The sequence below is a fragment of the Taeniopygia guttata genome, chromosome Z (assembly GCF_048771995.1).
Source record: "Taeniopygia guttata chromosome Z, bTaeGut7.mat, whole genome shotgun sequence".
NCBI lineage: Eukaryota > Metazoa > Chordata > Aves > Passeriformes > Estrildidae > Taeniopygia > Taeniopygia guttata.
In genome coordinates this window covers 56,367,767-56,384,229 of record NC_133063.1, presented here as the reverse complement: position 1 = coordinate 56,384,229, position 16,463 = coordinate 56,367,767, and the positions used below count along the sequence as shown (strand labels likewise).

Sequence of the window (16,463 nt, the reverse complement as noted above, 5' to 3'; positions counted from 1 at the left end):
CTCTTCTCTGCCCCCATTTGTACCACATCTGACCTCCCACATGTGCCTCATTTCTCTAGGCCAGGTTTAGAGCTTGGTAGTCCGCCTGCAAACTAGAAATATGCTGCCAGTGCTGAGTCTTCCCACATGCTTGTTTCCTTTGCAAAGCATTTGTGTTCTTTAATTTATTGTTTTCTAGGACTTTTCCCACATTCTTCCCAAGTTAGGACATTGCTCGCCCATTCCCTTATAATTCACAACTTTCTTCCATTCCTGTCTTTCACTACCTATGGGTTCTATATTGAAGTGGTTTATAGAATATCTGATTCACTGGTAGCTTTACGGAAGCCTTTGCACAGTCTGGCTTACCCTTTGTGTAACTATTTTGATTTCTTCTGATTAAATCTGAATATTAATGTGCACTTACCACTGTCTTTAAGCATAAGAAAAATCCCTGTCAGAAAATTTCAATTACTTGAAATTTCTGGCAGGACAGAAAACAAATCTTTGTGGGTCTGGTGATTTGGTTTGATTTTTTTAATGTTTTGTTTTATTCTGTTTTGATAGGCCATATGAAATTTAAATGCAAGTACTTTGGTCACATTAGTAATATGTATTCAGTATGTCATCTAAAGATAATGTAATCTACACATTCAGTCCTAAAAGTGTTGTCCATGCAGCTTTTGCAATTTGAATTCTACCATAGAATTACTACAGATAATTATATTTATCTTGACATGATAACCCAGCAAGAAGTAATAAGCAAACTCCGACTCTGCTCTGAATTCTTTTTGTATTTTTAATTTATGTAAGGTGCTGGACTGAAGTGCCATGAAGTACTAAAATGTTTAAAGGTATAGGAGATAAGCAGTGTTCGTAGGCAGATTAGGTAACAAAAGCTACAAATATTGTACAGGGTTTTATTTGGTCAAAAGACTTCTGTTAGCATCAGGAAGAAGTGTAACGGTAAGCTCATCAGGGAATACATTCTCATAAAAACTTTTCCATTCCACATTTCTCTGTAAAGCAAGAAAACTGTGAATAATAAAAGACCTTTTACAAAAATTACATACACGGATATAGTTTTAATCTATAAGATATTGCTTTAGTTTAGCTTTGCTCGTACATTTCCTTTGCTCTAAACTAGAAGAAAAATGAGGAAAGGCAGTGTACCATCTGTACAAAGCTGGTGGCTTTGGCCCTCCTGCAGAGCTCCATGCAGGAGAAAGCTGTTCAGATCATTTGAGAGCTGCCTGGGGAAAGTAAGATCCTCTACAATTTCAGTAAGCTGTGTTGAAAACCAGATGCAGCTCTAGTCCAGCAATGCAGTCAAGAATCTTCCACAACTTAGTGTCTTCTCCACAGGAAGGAGGAGGAAAGCAGCTGTTCCACAGAGGAACATACAGAATCATAGGGCAGAAGGGTTGAGTAACAATGAGGGAATGGTGCACCAAAGCTTTGAAGATGATAGGAAGAACACTGAATCTAAAGAACATTTAGGAAGAGAACAGTTTTTACAGTTATAAAGATGAGCATATCAGATGACCATGAAATAACAGATATGTTATCTAGGTAAGAGAACTAGATAGAGAAAAGCAGAAAAGGAAAAAAAAAAGAGTCACAGAGAATCCCTCTTTCCCTACTACTGACTCAAAAGAAAGCTCGCAAGGTCTTGGCGGCTCCTACAAAGAACTACAGCAGCAGAGCTAGATAGGGCACTGGATGTTTCTGTTGTTCACCTGGTGATCTACAATGCACACAGAACATTTAGATGGTTTTCCTGAATCATATACACAGCCAGAATTACTGACTTTGTACGCTCTCCGCCTCACATGTGTGCTGGCTCTGTAGAGGTTCCTTCATAACTGCTCATTAACACTTGTTTATGTCTGCTTTCAAAACACAGGAAATAAAAAAGCCCAGAAAGCAGAGTCATATGCAAACAGAAGAACATTCTGCACCCTCTCATCTTCCTGAGAAAACATGACATCAAGAGCACAGACTAGACAGCAAATTTTAAGAACATTTCCACAGACAATACAGACAAGATCTATGCTGATGTTTCAAAAGTTAAGCAGGAGGCATTTTGGCTTCAGAGTGTTTTTCTGCAATAAAGAGTGTTCAATTTATCACCTCGATGTTATGTTTTACAGATGTCCACAAGGACATGTTCCCTCAAAAACTATCCTTTTTAACTTTCATGAAGACAAGCTTGAGCTGTGGTCCTTAGTGCTGCTTTTGTCAGTATCTTGTTCAATCCAGAACTGTGAGGAGTAATAGGAGACTACAACATCACAGCAAGAAATGGCTGCAGCAAGCTGCTCCCTCGGTAAGAGCAGGATGTAAAGGCAACCTTCAGGAAGTCATTGGAATTAATAATTTAACAATATCTTTGTATATAAAGGAGAGGAGTTAATAAGGCCTTATTTTTTTAAAATTGCATCCTGTGGGTAGTTCTGAGGGGGCACTGGCAGGCACTTACCTTCTTGTCTGATATGAATAGTATCTAATAAGTTTTGGATTCACATTACAGGCTGTCAGTCAAGGCAACTACAAGACCTTTCGCCTCTGCTCAGATGTCCACTTCCTCAGAACTGTCAATATTTTTTAGTCAAAGAGAGAAAGGACATACATGGCATGACCGCAAAGGTCATCTCTCCTAGGAAACTGGGCTGAAAGTAGCTGGAGACCACTGCTGTTCTTCAAAGTATCTCCTACATCAGCAACTATCTGGTTATGGCAGCAGTTCTGGTTTGCTGTGCTTTACTCTCTAGATCAATAGGATAGAATCTCTGCTGTGCTAACAAGCCCAAGTGCTGGACTATGATCAGAAAATTATGAAAACAGCACTGAGCCTCAGAACAGGACTCTGCTAATATATCTCAGTGAAGAGCGGTGCTTTATCACCATTCAAGATAGGGAATTAAAAGGAAGATAAACATTATTAATAGAAATGCTAAGGTATGTATCCAGTCTTTAGGGTGGCTAAATTTATCAACAACAAAGCTAAAGGGGGACTGTCAGCTGTGGCAGAATGAGGAGACCCAAGGAACTGTTACTGGTCATACTCTAGCTAACATCTCATTTTCCAGTCTTTTGGAAGAGAAACTTTAATATAAATTCCAGTTGTATTGATTTTGATTGTCATTTCCAGATACCTTTTAAATTAAGGCATTTGGGTAATAAATTAGAGTTCTGGCAAAGATTTTTTGTGTGTGTTTACAGAAGACATGGGCTGAGTAAACCCTTGCTCCTCATTGTTATTAAATAACTTTGCTGTAATGCATATCCCAGTATGTGAAAGCAACAGCAGGTTGGCTTTCCTCTCAGTAAAAGAACATCCTGGGGACAGGAGCCTGTAATTGCTCTGCCAATATCCTGTCTGGGGTGTAGCCAAACAGAAGATGCATTTGTCAGTGCTGTCAGTCTGTCTCTTTCCCCTGGAACTAACATTTGCCCATTAAAAACAGCTAAAAAACAGTGAAGGATGGAAGTTTGAACTGGCATATTGCAGCACAACCCAATTATTTTAATTTTTAATGCAAATTTAGATTCAGCCATCTGTCCATGTTCTCTAAGCTGTGGGTGACCCTGCCTTGTGCACCACAGTCTCCAGTCAGCCACAGAGGCAAAACAGAACTTGCTGCTCTAGCAAACTGTGTGCTGAGGTGTCAGTTCCCACTTGGTTCCTGATTTACATGCCAAAATTACAGCACTAAAAATGTCTCTTCACTTCAGTGCCTAAACTCACAGCTGCCTAGCACAGCACATCCACAGATGCCTAATGTACTTTTTACCCTGCAGGGCTCATACCCCTGGCAGGTGAAGGTGCACCCCAGCCCTGATGCTGAGGAACTGCTGCCTTGTGCCCCAGCCCTGGAAGGATTCAGAAGAAGAGGGGGGAAGGGAAGGGAAGGGAAGGGAAGGGAAGGGAAGGGAAGGGAAGGGAAGGGAAGGGAAGGGAAGGGAAGGGAAGGGAAGGGAAGGGAAGGGAAGGGAAGGGAAGGGAAGGGAAGGGAAGGGAAGGGAAGGGAAGGGAAGGGAAGGGAAGGGAAGGGAAGGGAAGGGAAGGGAAGGGAAGGGAAGGGAAGGGAAGGGAAGGGAAGGGAAGGGAAGGGAAGGGAAGGGAAGGGAAGGGAAGGGAAGGGAAGGGAAGGGAAGGGAAGGGAAGGGAAGGGAAGGGAAGGGAAGGGAAGGGAAGGGAAGGGAAGGGAAGGGAAGGGAAGGGAAGGGAAGGGAAGGGAAGGGAAGGGAAGGGAAGGGAAGGGAAGGGAAGGGAAGGGAAGGGAAGGGAAGGGAAGGGAAGGGAAGGGAAGGGAAGGGAAGGGAAGGGAAGGGAAGGGAAGGGAAGGGAAGGGAAGGGAAGGGAAGGGAAGGGAAGGGAAGGGAAGGGAAGGGAAGGGAAGGGAAGGGAAGGGAAGGGAAGGGAAGGGAAGGGAAGGGAAGGGAAGGGAAGGGAAGGGAAGGGAAGGGAAGGGAAGGGAAGGGAAGGGAAGGGAAGGGAAGGGAAGGGAAGGGAAGGGAAGGGAAGGGAAGGGAAGGGAAGGGAAGGGAAGGGAAGGGAAGGGAAGGGAAGGGAAGGGAAGGGAAGGGAAGGGAAGGGAAGGGAAGGGAAGGGAAGGGAAGGGAAGGGAAGGGAAGGGAAGGGAAGGGAAGGGAAGGGAAGGGAAGGGAAGGGAAGGGAAGGGAAGGGAAGGGAAGGGAAGGGAAGGGAAGGGAAGGGAAGGGAAGGGAAGGAAAGGAAAGGAAAGGAAAGGAAAGGAAAGGAAAGGAAAGGAAAGGAAAGGAAAGGAAAGGAAAGGAAAGGAAAGGAAAGGAAAGGAAAGGAAAGGAAAGGAAAGGAAAGGAAAGGAAAGGAAAGGAAAGGAAAGGAAAGGAAAGGAAAGGAAAGGAAAGGAAAGGAAAGGAAAGGAAAGGAAAGGAAAGGAAAGGAAAGGAAAGGAAAGGAGAAAGAATAAAAAATAATAAAAAAAGAAAAAGTCACCCAAATAAGAAGAGAAAATATGGTTAAAGGTATGTAGTTACACCTGAGGGGTAAAATTACTATCTCTTTGAGTGACAAGCTGTGGAGGGGCACTGAACTCACAGGCACTGCTGACTATGACACACATAATATCCAGAGGCCTTTGCAGGTTCCCTGAATATGGTGTGAGGCTCGGTTTCTGCTCCCCCTTTCAGAAGAGAAGGTGAGAGCTCACCCAGAAAGGGCGTGTTTCATTTTGTTTTCTGACCTTGGATGTTGGCCTCTAGGAGAAAGAGCATGCCAGGATAAATTTAGAAAACAGGCAAGTGCAACCTAGGGCATGTTTAGACACGATGAATGCCCCCAGACATGGTTGATCCTGGATGGCAAAGCATAAGAAGAACCTGAGAAAGCAAATTACACCTAAACATTGAGGTATCTAATTAGCAGGCACAGTAAAAAAGCCCAAATAAATGGAAAAACTGTATGTCAAATTCCATATGCAGCTACCCTTTCCCTGTGCAGTTATTCAGACGTTATTCAAAGGTCTGTGCATACCTCTACCTGCTAATCCTTAGGCTAATCCTTAGGTAGATTACAATATAAATATATCATACAGACTGTGAATAGAAGAAACAAGATATCAAGCCACCTGCGAGTCATTCCTTTTATTTCTCTTCTGATAATTGACACCAAACTTTTATGAATGTATGAGTTTTGCTGAAAGGCATGAGAGCAATATCTCAGAAAACTGTCTGAGAAATTCAGCTGGCAAGAGTGCATGCAATTTGCTCACAAGGAGTTCCTACTCTTGTTTTACTAAAATACTTTAAAACGTGTAAGCGCTGACTATATTTCTAATCACTTCATAGCCAATCCATGTACTAGTCAGAGCAAATATTCCTGAAGACAGAAAATATTATAAGAATTCTATTCCATACCCTTTTTTGATAATAATTAATGAACAAAGTTCTTTAAATGTATTTGCTGTCATTACCAAATCAATACTAACCTTGCATTAATTATTTATTTTCATTGGCTGGTTTGTTACATTTCTACACATTCTTGAAATAATATTTATATGAGGAAAAGTTATGTGACTTTATTTGATCTCATCTATTCTCATTTCATTCTAACTTTAACCTGTAAATGATGCTGTTGTGTTAAATGACCATGAACTGATTTCTGAAATAAACACTTTAAAAAAGTATTGAATAGGATGATAAGGAATGACTAATGTATGTCTTTGCGTCTTTATGCCTGGAACAATTAAATTTTCTGGGAATTACCTTATGGAGAAAAAGGGAATATGACAGAGCTCTCTGAAACCCAGAGAGGTACAGAGCAGGTAACAGCAAACAATTGTACAATGTTTGTAAAAATATAACAGTGAAGAAAAATAAAATGAAACTATAGGGGGGCTAATTCAAAGAAGCACTAGATAACAGATAAACTATGCATATTTAAAGGATGTTGTGGGTGGTATGATTCTATATGTCTTCAAAGACATAATTGTACAAATCCATGGAAAAAATTACAAAAGGCCTATTGAATAGAAATGTATTGCATTCAGTTCTTGAGACCCACAAATATAATTTTCTATGATCAGAGAAAGTATCACTGCATGTTTGCCAGTTCACGTCTTTCACAAAATACCTACAACACTGTTTGTAGCTATGATCCATAGTGATATTGTCAGTGTCATAGTATTAAAAATAAATTAAAAAAAAATCTTCAAAGCAAACAAGACAGATTCTGACCTCATAAAGATTCTGTAATTTTTCTTCAAGGTGAGGTCTGAGTTCCTAGCTATTCCTTCATTCTTTTTGAATATTGAATAGTGCCATGAAAAAGGTGTACATGCAGATGTACCACAGGATACTTGACTAGTTCAGCAGACCTCCTCCACCAGTAATTTGACTTATTTTTGGTTCATTTAAACACTTTGTTTGGGTTACACTTGAGAAATAAGCCAGCACAGAGATTTAAAGAAATTAGTCATTACACCTTGTTAATAAACTTTAAGGCCACACTTTTCAGAGAGGTCAGGAGCCAAAACTAGGCCCCATTTTCCAATAACACTGTTCTCAACAGAACATCATGTTCCCCAAAGAGTTAAATTCCCAGTGCTCTTTTTGACCTTCTGAATATTTGACCACACTTGAGAACAGAGGGTGTCACAGTGTAGTTTTTGTACAGCACTCGTGAATCTTATTGGCTTTTGTCTGTGATCAACATTGTGTTCAAAGAGCCCACAGTTTTAAAATGTCTGGCTGGACACAAAAATCTATATTTTTATTTTTAAAACTTGTCTGTAAGTACTGTTATCAACTTACTGTCAGAGAAAGAAAAGACAGTCCCATGTGTATAAAAACAATGGATGCCCTCCAAACCAGCCAGCAAGGCCAGTGCATCTACTACAGTTAGGCGAAAGTCTTTCTTCTGCTGTTCCTGACATCATCGCACCCAGACTCTGGGCAGATTTAAGAAATTATTGCAGCTGTGCAGGAAACATGTAAACATTTGTGTGTGCAGTCTGACTACAGCAAATTACTAGATCAGGAACACAAGTTATCTAATACAATAATCTGCCCTTGAGATAGCCACAGGATATATATCTGAGAAAAAAAAAAAACCCTGAGTAGATAAATATGGAAATAGAGGATAATCTTCTTCCATGAAGATTGAATTTTAAACCCCAGCAGTTAGAATTTGCTTTAAAGCCTGAAACATGAGTTTTGTTATCTATCTCATTACCCTTTTTTCTTTTTTTCAAACATTGGTTATTACATCTGAGGATTCTTGACTGTAAAACATGAAAAGTTCCTTATTGTCTTGAAAAATTCATGACCTTGGGGATGCCTTGTCAATTCATTGCATTCGTTGGGTTTTTTTTTTTGGTTTTTTTTTTTTGTTTGTTTGTTTGTTTTTTGTTTTTTTTTTTTTAATAAGAATATAGTTCTAGGAATAGAAATTCAGAATTTTTTTTATGTGACTTTAAAAAAAATTCAAAGTTTATAGTGAAAATGTATGGTTGTTGCTAAACATTTCAGCACCTTGCCAAAATTCGTAGTAAGGTATACAGTTAGATTTTTGGGCTCTTTTTGTCCAATGCATACACATTCCTATCTCCTAGTACAATGAGTAAACATTAGAAATAGGAAGAACAGAGATAGAAAAATATATAAAAATATGACAGGTATTTCTGCAAAGATAAATATCCTCTGTTAATGCTTTGGCTGAAAGCAGTTTGAGAAACTCAGTTCTTTACAAGTATTGGTAAGTTTTTTGGATATAGACTTCTGTTAAATATTTCCTGTCATCTTTCAAAGACTAACTTACAGTAATCATTAATGTAATCATTCAAGGAGTTCTTTTTCTTAAGTATGCAACCCTTATTGAAACAGATACAATAGAAAGGTAGGTTATTCTGATGAAATTGTTTACCAGGAAAAGGAATTGTACAAGCAGAAAACAGTATGTTTTTTAAAAATAAGGTCATCAACCTATGAATATACATGACTTAAAAACCACCAGCATGAGATTATATCCCCTATTAAAATATCCTTTCATCTACCTACCGATATAGGAATAGTGACAAGGAGATCTTGGTTACACATATTTTGACCAGACTGAGCTTTTATCACACAGAGTTTTAAAAACATTAACAAATACATGCCTGTAATTTATGATTCCCTGTACATAAATTGACCACCAGCAATGCCAGAGTTTGATTTACACACCTGCTGAGCTTACTCTCCAGAGATCAGGAAACTTGAAGGAAAAAAGAGGCTGGGTAGATGTATTACAGTGATGCTCTGGAGATTTTTCATTAAAGTTTGGCCAGTGTCACTTCAAAAACATTTCATGGTATGAAAGGATAACACTGTTGTGTAGAAACAGAAACAGCAAAGGTGCTCACAGCTTGGCAATTTTCTGTGTGTATAGAATTTGCTTCCCAGAGGGAGACTTTATGAAACAAGTTCACATCTACAGTTCTGTGAATGTACAGTAGATCAGTGGATGAAGTGTTAGCAGTGGGAGTTGGACAGCAGCATATTTCTGTTCTGAATTATTGGTATTGATAATCATAACCCAAATCTACTCAAGTTGCAAAAAGGTCTAGTAAGCTTTTTCTGCAACATCACCTTTCCTCATTTAGTTTTTTTTTAATTTTAATTTTCTTTTTCTTTTTCTTTTCCCTTTTCCTTTGTTTTTTGGTTTTGGTTTGGGTTTTTGTTTTTGTTTTTTTTAGAGGACAGGGCTTGGGATTTTTAAATTTACTTGTTCCCTTGCTCCATATCAAAAAGGCTGTAGAAATAAAAGAGAAGCAGTGTGTGACTGTTCCTTTACAATGAATGTGTCATGAACATGTATTTGCAAGTATTGTAGCAATAAATGAAATTAATTTGTTCATTCTCACAAGCAATCAGGAAGCTTTTGTTGAGTCATTTCTTACCAAGCTGCTCCGCTAAATGTTTTCCCCTCTCAGTGAAGATTACCCGTTCATCCTCCATGTCACATTTGTTGCCAACCAAAATAACCTGGGCATTATCCCAAGAGTATGTTTTGATTTGAGTTGACCTTAAAAGAGAAAAGGAGAGAGAGGAGTCAAAGCAAAACAAATTCCCCATTAATTTCAAACAGAGTTGCAAAAAGAAGAAAGAGACAATGCTGATTTTGACAACTAGGGCAACGTGATTCTCATTAATTACAGATTTCAAATAAGCTAAGGATTATCTGTCAGATGTTACTATTACAAAGATAGTATCAACACAGGTTTTACTTTTGCTTGCTAAAAATTATATTTTCTCCTGCCATCAATATTCTTCCTTTACTTTTAGAAAGAAGAGATGATACTTTCTCCCATTTTCACATTTTAATACAAACTTTATAATCTAAAAACAGAGCTCTGAAAGAAAATCATTACTTAATTAATTAATTAATGATTACAAGTATTAATTTCTTATCTTTTACTTTTGAGATCAGGATGTAAATTTAACAGCAAAACCAAAAATTTCAGAGATAGGCTCTCTTCTGTTGTTTCTCTCCAGCACATTCCTCTGCAGGTCTTTTATCTACCAGAAGGTCAGCAACACTTACATTGTGCATTAAACCATGGGCAGGGATTGAGTTTGACTCTGATTTACCTTCCATTAAAATTATAGAAGCATTAACCATGACTGCAGCTGAATGGAGGTATCTGAGGTCTAAAACACCATAGGGACCATGAGTGCTGGTGGTGAAACAGCTAACAGTGCTTTCTTTGAATGTGAGCAGATAATGGGTGACTTGGAACCATACTCATCAGTTTCTGCCTGCCACCATTCTGCTGTTACCCATATCTGTTCTGTAGTAAGAAAACTCCATGGCTGTTTCCAGGCTCAGCCAAGAGTGATTCTGCTGGTTACCACCTTCTGTCTGGGAGCAGTAGGTGCTCTTGAAGGTAACACAGGATGCAGGAAATTTACTCCAAGCACTTACACTTTGTCTTGGTCTTGTGACTACATCTGGCTCTAGGCTCTAAGTTTTTGGTGGAATCAGTGATCAATGGTGAGAGAAAAAGATAGAGAGCGTACTTCTTTCTCCCAGCCTGTCCCACACCATTTCCTCCCTCTCTCCCTCCCTCCCTTCTTGGACAATACAAGAGTGCTTGGGAAAATGGCAAGAGAACAGAAACTAATTTCTGTAACTACATGTTTATGAGAGGACACCCTGGAAATGGATCCTGTGGCATATGATGGACTTTTTTTCTCAAAGTCTCTTTGACAAAAGATGAAATAGCTTCAAAAGCCTGTCACCTAAATGTCTTGGAAGCTGGTCTGCATAGGTACTTCACGGGTACACTCACTAGTGACCCCTTCTCATAACACAGCCATCATCCCTACTCATTGAGACCCGTGTCTGCAAAGTCTTACATTCAAAAAAAATGATCTAGTCTGACAACTGATTCTAGCAAAAGACAGAAAATGGGTCACATCTCCCCCGCTGGCTTTGCTTACTCCAAAACCAGAGGTATGGCCATGGGCAAAATCTGCTATAGCTATCACTGCGACCCTGGGTACAACACCATTGTCTACAGGTTCCATGCATGAGTCAAAAAAACCTCTAGGCCACGTCTGATGGCTTTGCAGTGACAGGCAGAGAAATTTAAAGGGAAGGATCACTGCTTTTAAGAATGTTTCACTTTATCACAGTGACCAAAAAGAAGCTGGAGCAAGTTCCAGACGTTTTGTGCTACAGATTGTTCCCTTGGACCTAACCTGATCTTTTCTTCAAGAAGTAGATACTGTGCTACTTTAAATCTGTTTTAATAGTAATTTGAGTCAGTGTAAGGTACTGTGACCAAAAAGAAGTCAGACTTCCCCATGCATTTATATTTTACTAAAAATACAATTTCTCAGAAAAAAAGGACAACATGCATTCACTTTGGTGGAAATGTCCTTTTGGAATCACGCTGAGTAGTTAAGCAAAGTAGAATTATTATTGTATTTTTTAACTCAAACTACACGGGTCACCACAGCAACTTTGCAAATACTAGTGCCTCATATGTCAGAGTATATTAGTCCATTAAGGACTCTAGAAGAGCTTAGCTCTGAAGTTATTAGTTGGGAGCCAATTTATTGCCTCTATGTCAGCAGGAAATCAAATACATTTCAAAAGAAAAATATACAGAAAAGATACTAAGCTTTACAGAAGGAATTACTTACATAATCTATAAAGCTGAAATAGAATAAACTGATGAAATACAGCCTGAAGAAATATCATCAGACAACTGTAAAGAGCATTTATTAGCCATGTTTTGCAGAGTTTGCCTAGAGGTCCCTTAATTTTATTGCAGCCAGCTGTGATTTTTTTATTCTACAACTGCAAATATGTGCACTCAAATTCTTCTCATTACTAAAGCAACTTATTTTATTAATAGATTTTTTTAATCTGTCTTGCTTTTGTCTCATCTTCTAGTTATATTTTTTTTTAAATAACAAGAAGATATCTTGTCCATGCAAACAAATCCAAAGGCTTACATTTTGCAAACAACTCAGTAGTTCAAAAATATAACTGACTGAAAATTAGCCAAATTTATTCATGTTCCACACCATATCAGCAGAAGCTTGATTCAAAGTATATAATAGGCTTATTACTGTTATGTTTTCTTTTATACATATAGTTCCACTGTTGGCTTCTGTAGGTTTTGATTCCCACAACTCTCCACCAAAGCCAACACATAGGTCCCTTGAAAAAAAAGATTTTGCTGCTCCTTGATTACATAACCTTTCAAATGACCAAGGCTTCTGATTAATCCAAAACACAAACAAGTGTTCTTTACAAATCCTTGTTAAGATCTTCAGCTTCAGGAAGATTGAAGACATGAAAAGGCAAAGATGGTGTTTACAGTAACTGAAAAAGACAGTTCTTGTTCACTCTCAGTAACCTGGTGTATGTAATAGTAATTGACCCTGTAAATCTTTCCCTTTCTAGTTTTATGGAAGGCAGGCAATCTGCACCATACTTGAATTTTTATAATGTATAGACTCCAGAGGGGCAGATTAATGGAGTAGCGGAATGATCCATTTCTTTCCATGATCAACACCATGCTAGTTCTCCCTGTACTGTATTCTACCAACCCCTGGTCAGAAAAGAGCACTCGCTGAATGCAAACAAAAGCGATGCTATTGGCTTATTTTAAAATAGTGAGATCTTTAAATAACTGCCCAGGCAACAATGGCAGGGGCCTGTGTGTGTTCTTGGTCATCTTGCAGTGAATGATGCACAGTGTGAGAGAGTGGGGTTCAGGAACACACAACCCCAGCTGGCTGAGGCAGCTGCGATGCTGGAAGAAAAGGTAGATAGCACAGAGCAATATGGGGGAGCTGCTCTGATGCTACTGCTGTGGAAACCAGACTGCTAGCATTAGATTAGGTGGCAAAAGTTTATCTGTACATCCAAAAGAAGCACAGAGAGATTATGGCAGGAGAGAGAGCCCAGAGAATATCCTGGCCCTGGCTTCTCTCAGGCCTATTGAAGGAAACATCAGACTATCCAAAGCCTGTGTCCACTAGCCTGGTGGAGCAGGAGTGGGCTAAAGCAGGTTACCAAATTAAGACTCAGAAAAATACCTGGATACCTCATCCAGGTTCCTTCCAAAGTTGTTCCAAGAAAGTCCCAGCCCACTGTCCAGCATGAAACCCATCACTGTAAGTCAACATTGGAGGCTTATGGAGACTGGGATCCAGGGGCAGCTGCTAGTCAGATTGAGTTTATCACCCCTGCTGATGGGAGCCACAATGTGCATGTCTGCACAGATACATATTCTCACGAATGGATGCTGTACATATTCTCATTCTCAGATGCTGCACCGTTTTGGAGGGGAGCAGTGTGTGGATGATGATGCTCTTGGCGTTTGTGGGAGCAATCTGGGTGGTCCTGGGTGTTGTTGTCTGCAATGTGTCTGTATATGGTTATGTGTATATACATATATATTTGTACCTTTGTGAGTTATGTGCACAGGACCTGCTGGGAATAGATCTTCAACCTCACTACTGGTTGGATCTTGGGTATGGAGCTGCAGCAACCTCTCTCTTAGATTCAGCAGAATACATTTTTTCCTGAGTTCAGATTAATTTGTCTATGACTGGGTAAGACTGCATTGTTTCCTGGAGAAACTGCTATGGAAAGCAAACCTGCTGTTTGCCGCACTCAATATATTTCAGGTTGTACCCACTGCTGGCATACCTTGAGTTTACTCTGAATCTCTTCAGATTATCACTTTTAACTAACTCACCTATGTCCAGGCTAAATATTCATATAACCTGGAATAGTCTCTAGTATATTTTCACCCACAGACTGCATAGAAGGCAAGCAAATATATTCACTAAAGACATAGAGTAAATATACAAGGAATATGAACTTTTAGATAGCCTCAGTCTATTCACCACTCTTTGAACCAAGTCCTCCAAGGACACTTGCCTACCATAGAGAGAGGCTGGTAGGCTCTTTTTACAGGCTTTTTAGATTAACTATGTAGTAAGTTACATGCACAGACTGCAAGAGAAACAACCTAATGAAAATGCTCCAGAGGGGGCTATTGTATAATGTTTATTCCAGCAAGTTCAGGAAACATGTTGTACTTCTGATGCTTTGATTTATGAAAGGAGTACTCAATGAACTGGGGTACATCATCTTGCCAGGAAAAGGAAATAAAAAAACCTCAAAGCTATGCAAAAAGCTTCAAACAAACCAAAACCAAATTAAAGAAAGCTCTACCAAACTGGATTTTTTTTTTTTTTAAGTTACTGTTATGTTGAGTCCACTGATTAATCCTTAAAATTCTTCTAACTACAGCATGGTGACTGCAAAGTCCATTAGCTGAATTATTGGAGGTCATAGTGTAGTGGTGGGATCTCAGGTGGAGCCCAGGTTATCTATTCTTTCTCAGTTTATTTATTTGGTAAGATATATAGTATGAGAGAAGTAACTATGAGTTTGGAGGTGTTTCAAAAGTGTTCAGTGTCCCCAGCTGAACTTCCTGCCTTTATTTGCTAAAGACTGTGCCAAGTGTCCATGCCTCTCTGAGCAGGAAGGGCTGCTCTCCAACTTTGTCAGAAGACATCATTTTCCTTCTGTAATTGAAGCGAGGAAGGGTTTCTTTTCTCCTTCCCCTAGGCTCCATCCTGTGATCTGGGAAGGCACACCACTGCCCTCTCAATCCCCTAATATGGACAGGGATTGTAAGGGGAATCTCTGTCATTCACATATTTTCAGATGGAATTATGCCATGAATCCTTTCCCACTCCTTGTCTGTGAGGAGCTCTGACACACTTCCCATTCAAGCCGGTTTTCCAGAGTGAGTCTCCTTCACACAACCAAGTGTTTTCTACACTTCAGTGTACATCATATGCTCCATTCTTTTTCCTGTGACCTCTATGTTACCTAAACTCTTATTATTCCCAGCAGTACTGATAGGTTATGTGCCTTAAGAATGGCCCAGCATCTTGGAGTTTACCTATCCCCTCTCCCTTTCACACTTATCTTTTGGCTATGAATAAAATGGGGCATATGTAGGATTATTCTGTATGGCACATTACATGACTGCAATGCTCAGTCTTGATGGCCATTTGAAATCTGGCTCTGTACCAGGTGCTCTGCACTGGGTGCTTAGACCTTGCTGCAGGCAAGCCAGGGAGAGAGGTGGCTTCAGGCTTTTCATCTGTCCTCCAGTAAACAATCTAGTATTAGTGGGAGACAAGCCATTCAAAATATACAAACCTACCAACCAAAACCCCAACTTAGTTCTCTAATTGGAATTTTGAAGAGAGTACTAAGGTTAAAAATTTGAAGCAATCCTAGCAAAAACTTAACAAAGACTCTTGGTGTACTCGGATACTAGATTTTTGTGGCCACAGTTATTGAAATACCAGAAATATACTAGAAAAAAGTAGTAATAATATCAGTTATAATAAAAAGAATATGCTGACATTTGCCAGATTTTAATTGAACTAAATGAAAAGCTGGAGCCATACATAGAAACATAACTATCTTTAAGAAACTGCTCAGGATCTTTCTTCCTTTACTGAGAAGGAAAATCTGCACATTTGCAATGTTTGAAATTTTTCTACTTGTTTCATCTTTCTGGTGTGCTCTTCCTGCAGGCCATAAAACTTCCAGGATTGCGGCTAATATAAATAGTTTTATCTCTTGCATTTATGAACTCCTTAATAATTATTGAAATCATTATTGAAAACCATGGGAAGCAATGGATAAAGGAAATATTAATCAAAAGAAAATAGCTGATGTAGATGAACATGTGACCAGAATGAGGAAATTGCACCTTGGTCATTGTTAGGGAGGGTTTAAAACCCAGTGGACATTCTAGCAGCTTCACTTCTCTCCAGAATTCATTATATATTTAATTTGTGATGTTTATTTTCAGTGACAGCACTGGCACCTACTGACTGAAAGTACTTATTAATGTATGAAAGAGAATAAGCCAAGACATCCCAGCAACAGAAAGTACTGAAAATGGATGGAGAAGAGAAAGGGGGATGAAAATGAGAAAAGTAAACTTACTCCACCCTTAATATTACAACATAGCAAGAGGAAAAGGATCTGGTGAAAAATGGATGTGCGTAGGATACACTTAGTGTGGACAGCTTGATAAGCAGGGCAGTTCCAGCTGCAGATTGTACTCTGGGTGGCAGGAGCTCAAGGAAAAGTAAACCTGAGCTACTCTTTGCATAACAAAAACCCAGGAATCTGTGGTGTCATGCAGGTGACTAGACAATCAGACACAGCAGGAACTGATAACCCCAGACTTTTGAGGGCTTAGACTCTGAGGCTATAAAGGCCCAGCACATCTTTATTAGGTGTCCCTCCTCAAAGGCACTAGCTTGAGCTGTTAATTTGTTGCTGCACAATGGTTAAATAAGGATACATTTAAGGACACAGATGTCCGACCCTCTTCTGTGGATGTCTGGGACTCTGCTATGGGAAAGATAGGAGAGCCAATGAGGAAATCTGGTCG

General features: G+C 39.4%; 1 protein-coding gene across 3 annotated transcripts in view; it reads right to left on the bottom strand.

The window, feature by feature from the left end:
- RAB3C (RAB3C, member RAS oncogene family) overlaps positions 1-16,463 on the bottom strand; it is a 152,507-nt gene that overhangs the window by 39,577 nt on the left and 96,467 nt on the right. For all 3 annotated transcript variants that reach the window (XM_041711299.2, XM_072922403.1, XM_002187873.7), the window contains exon 4: positions 9,402-9,526. In XM_041711299.2, the coding sequence (XP_041567233.1) occupies positions 9,402-9,526 (125 nt within the window). The remainder of the gene's footprint in view (positions 1-9,401; positions 9,527-16,463) is intronic.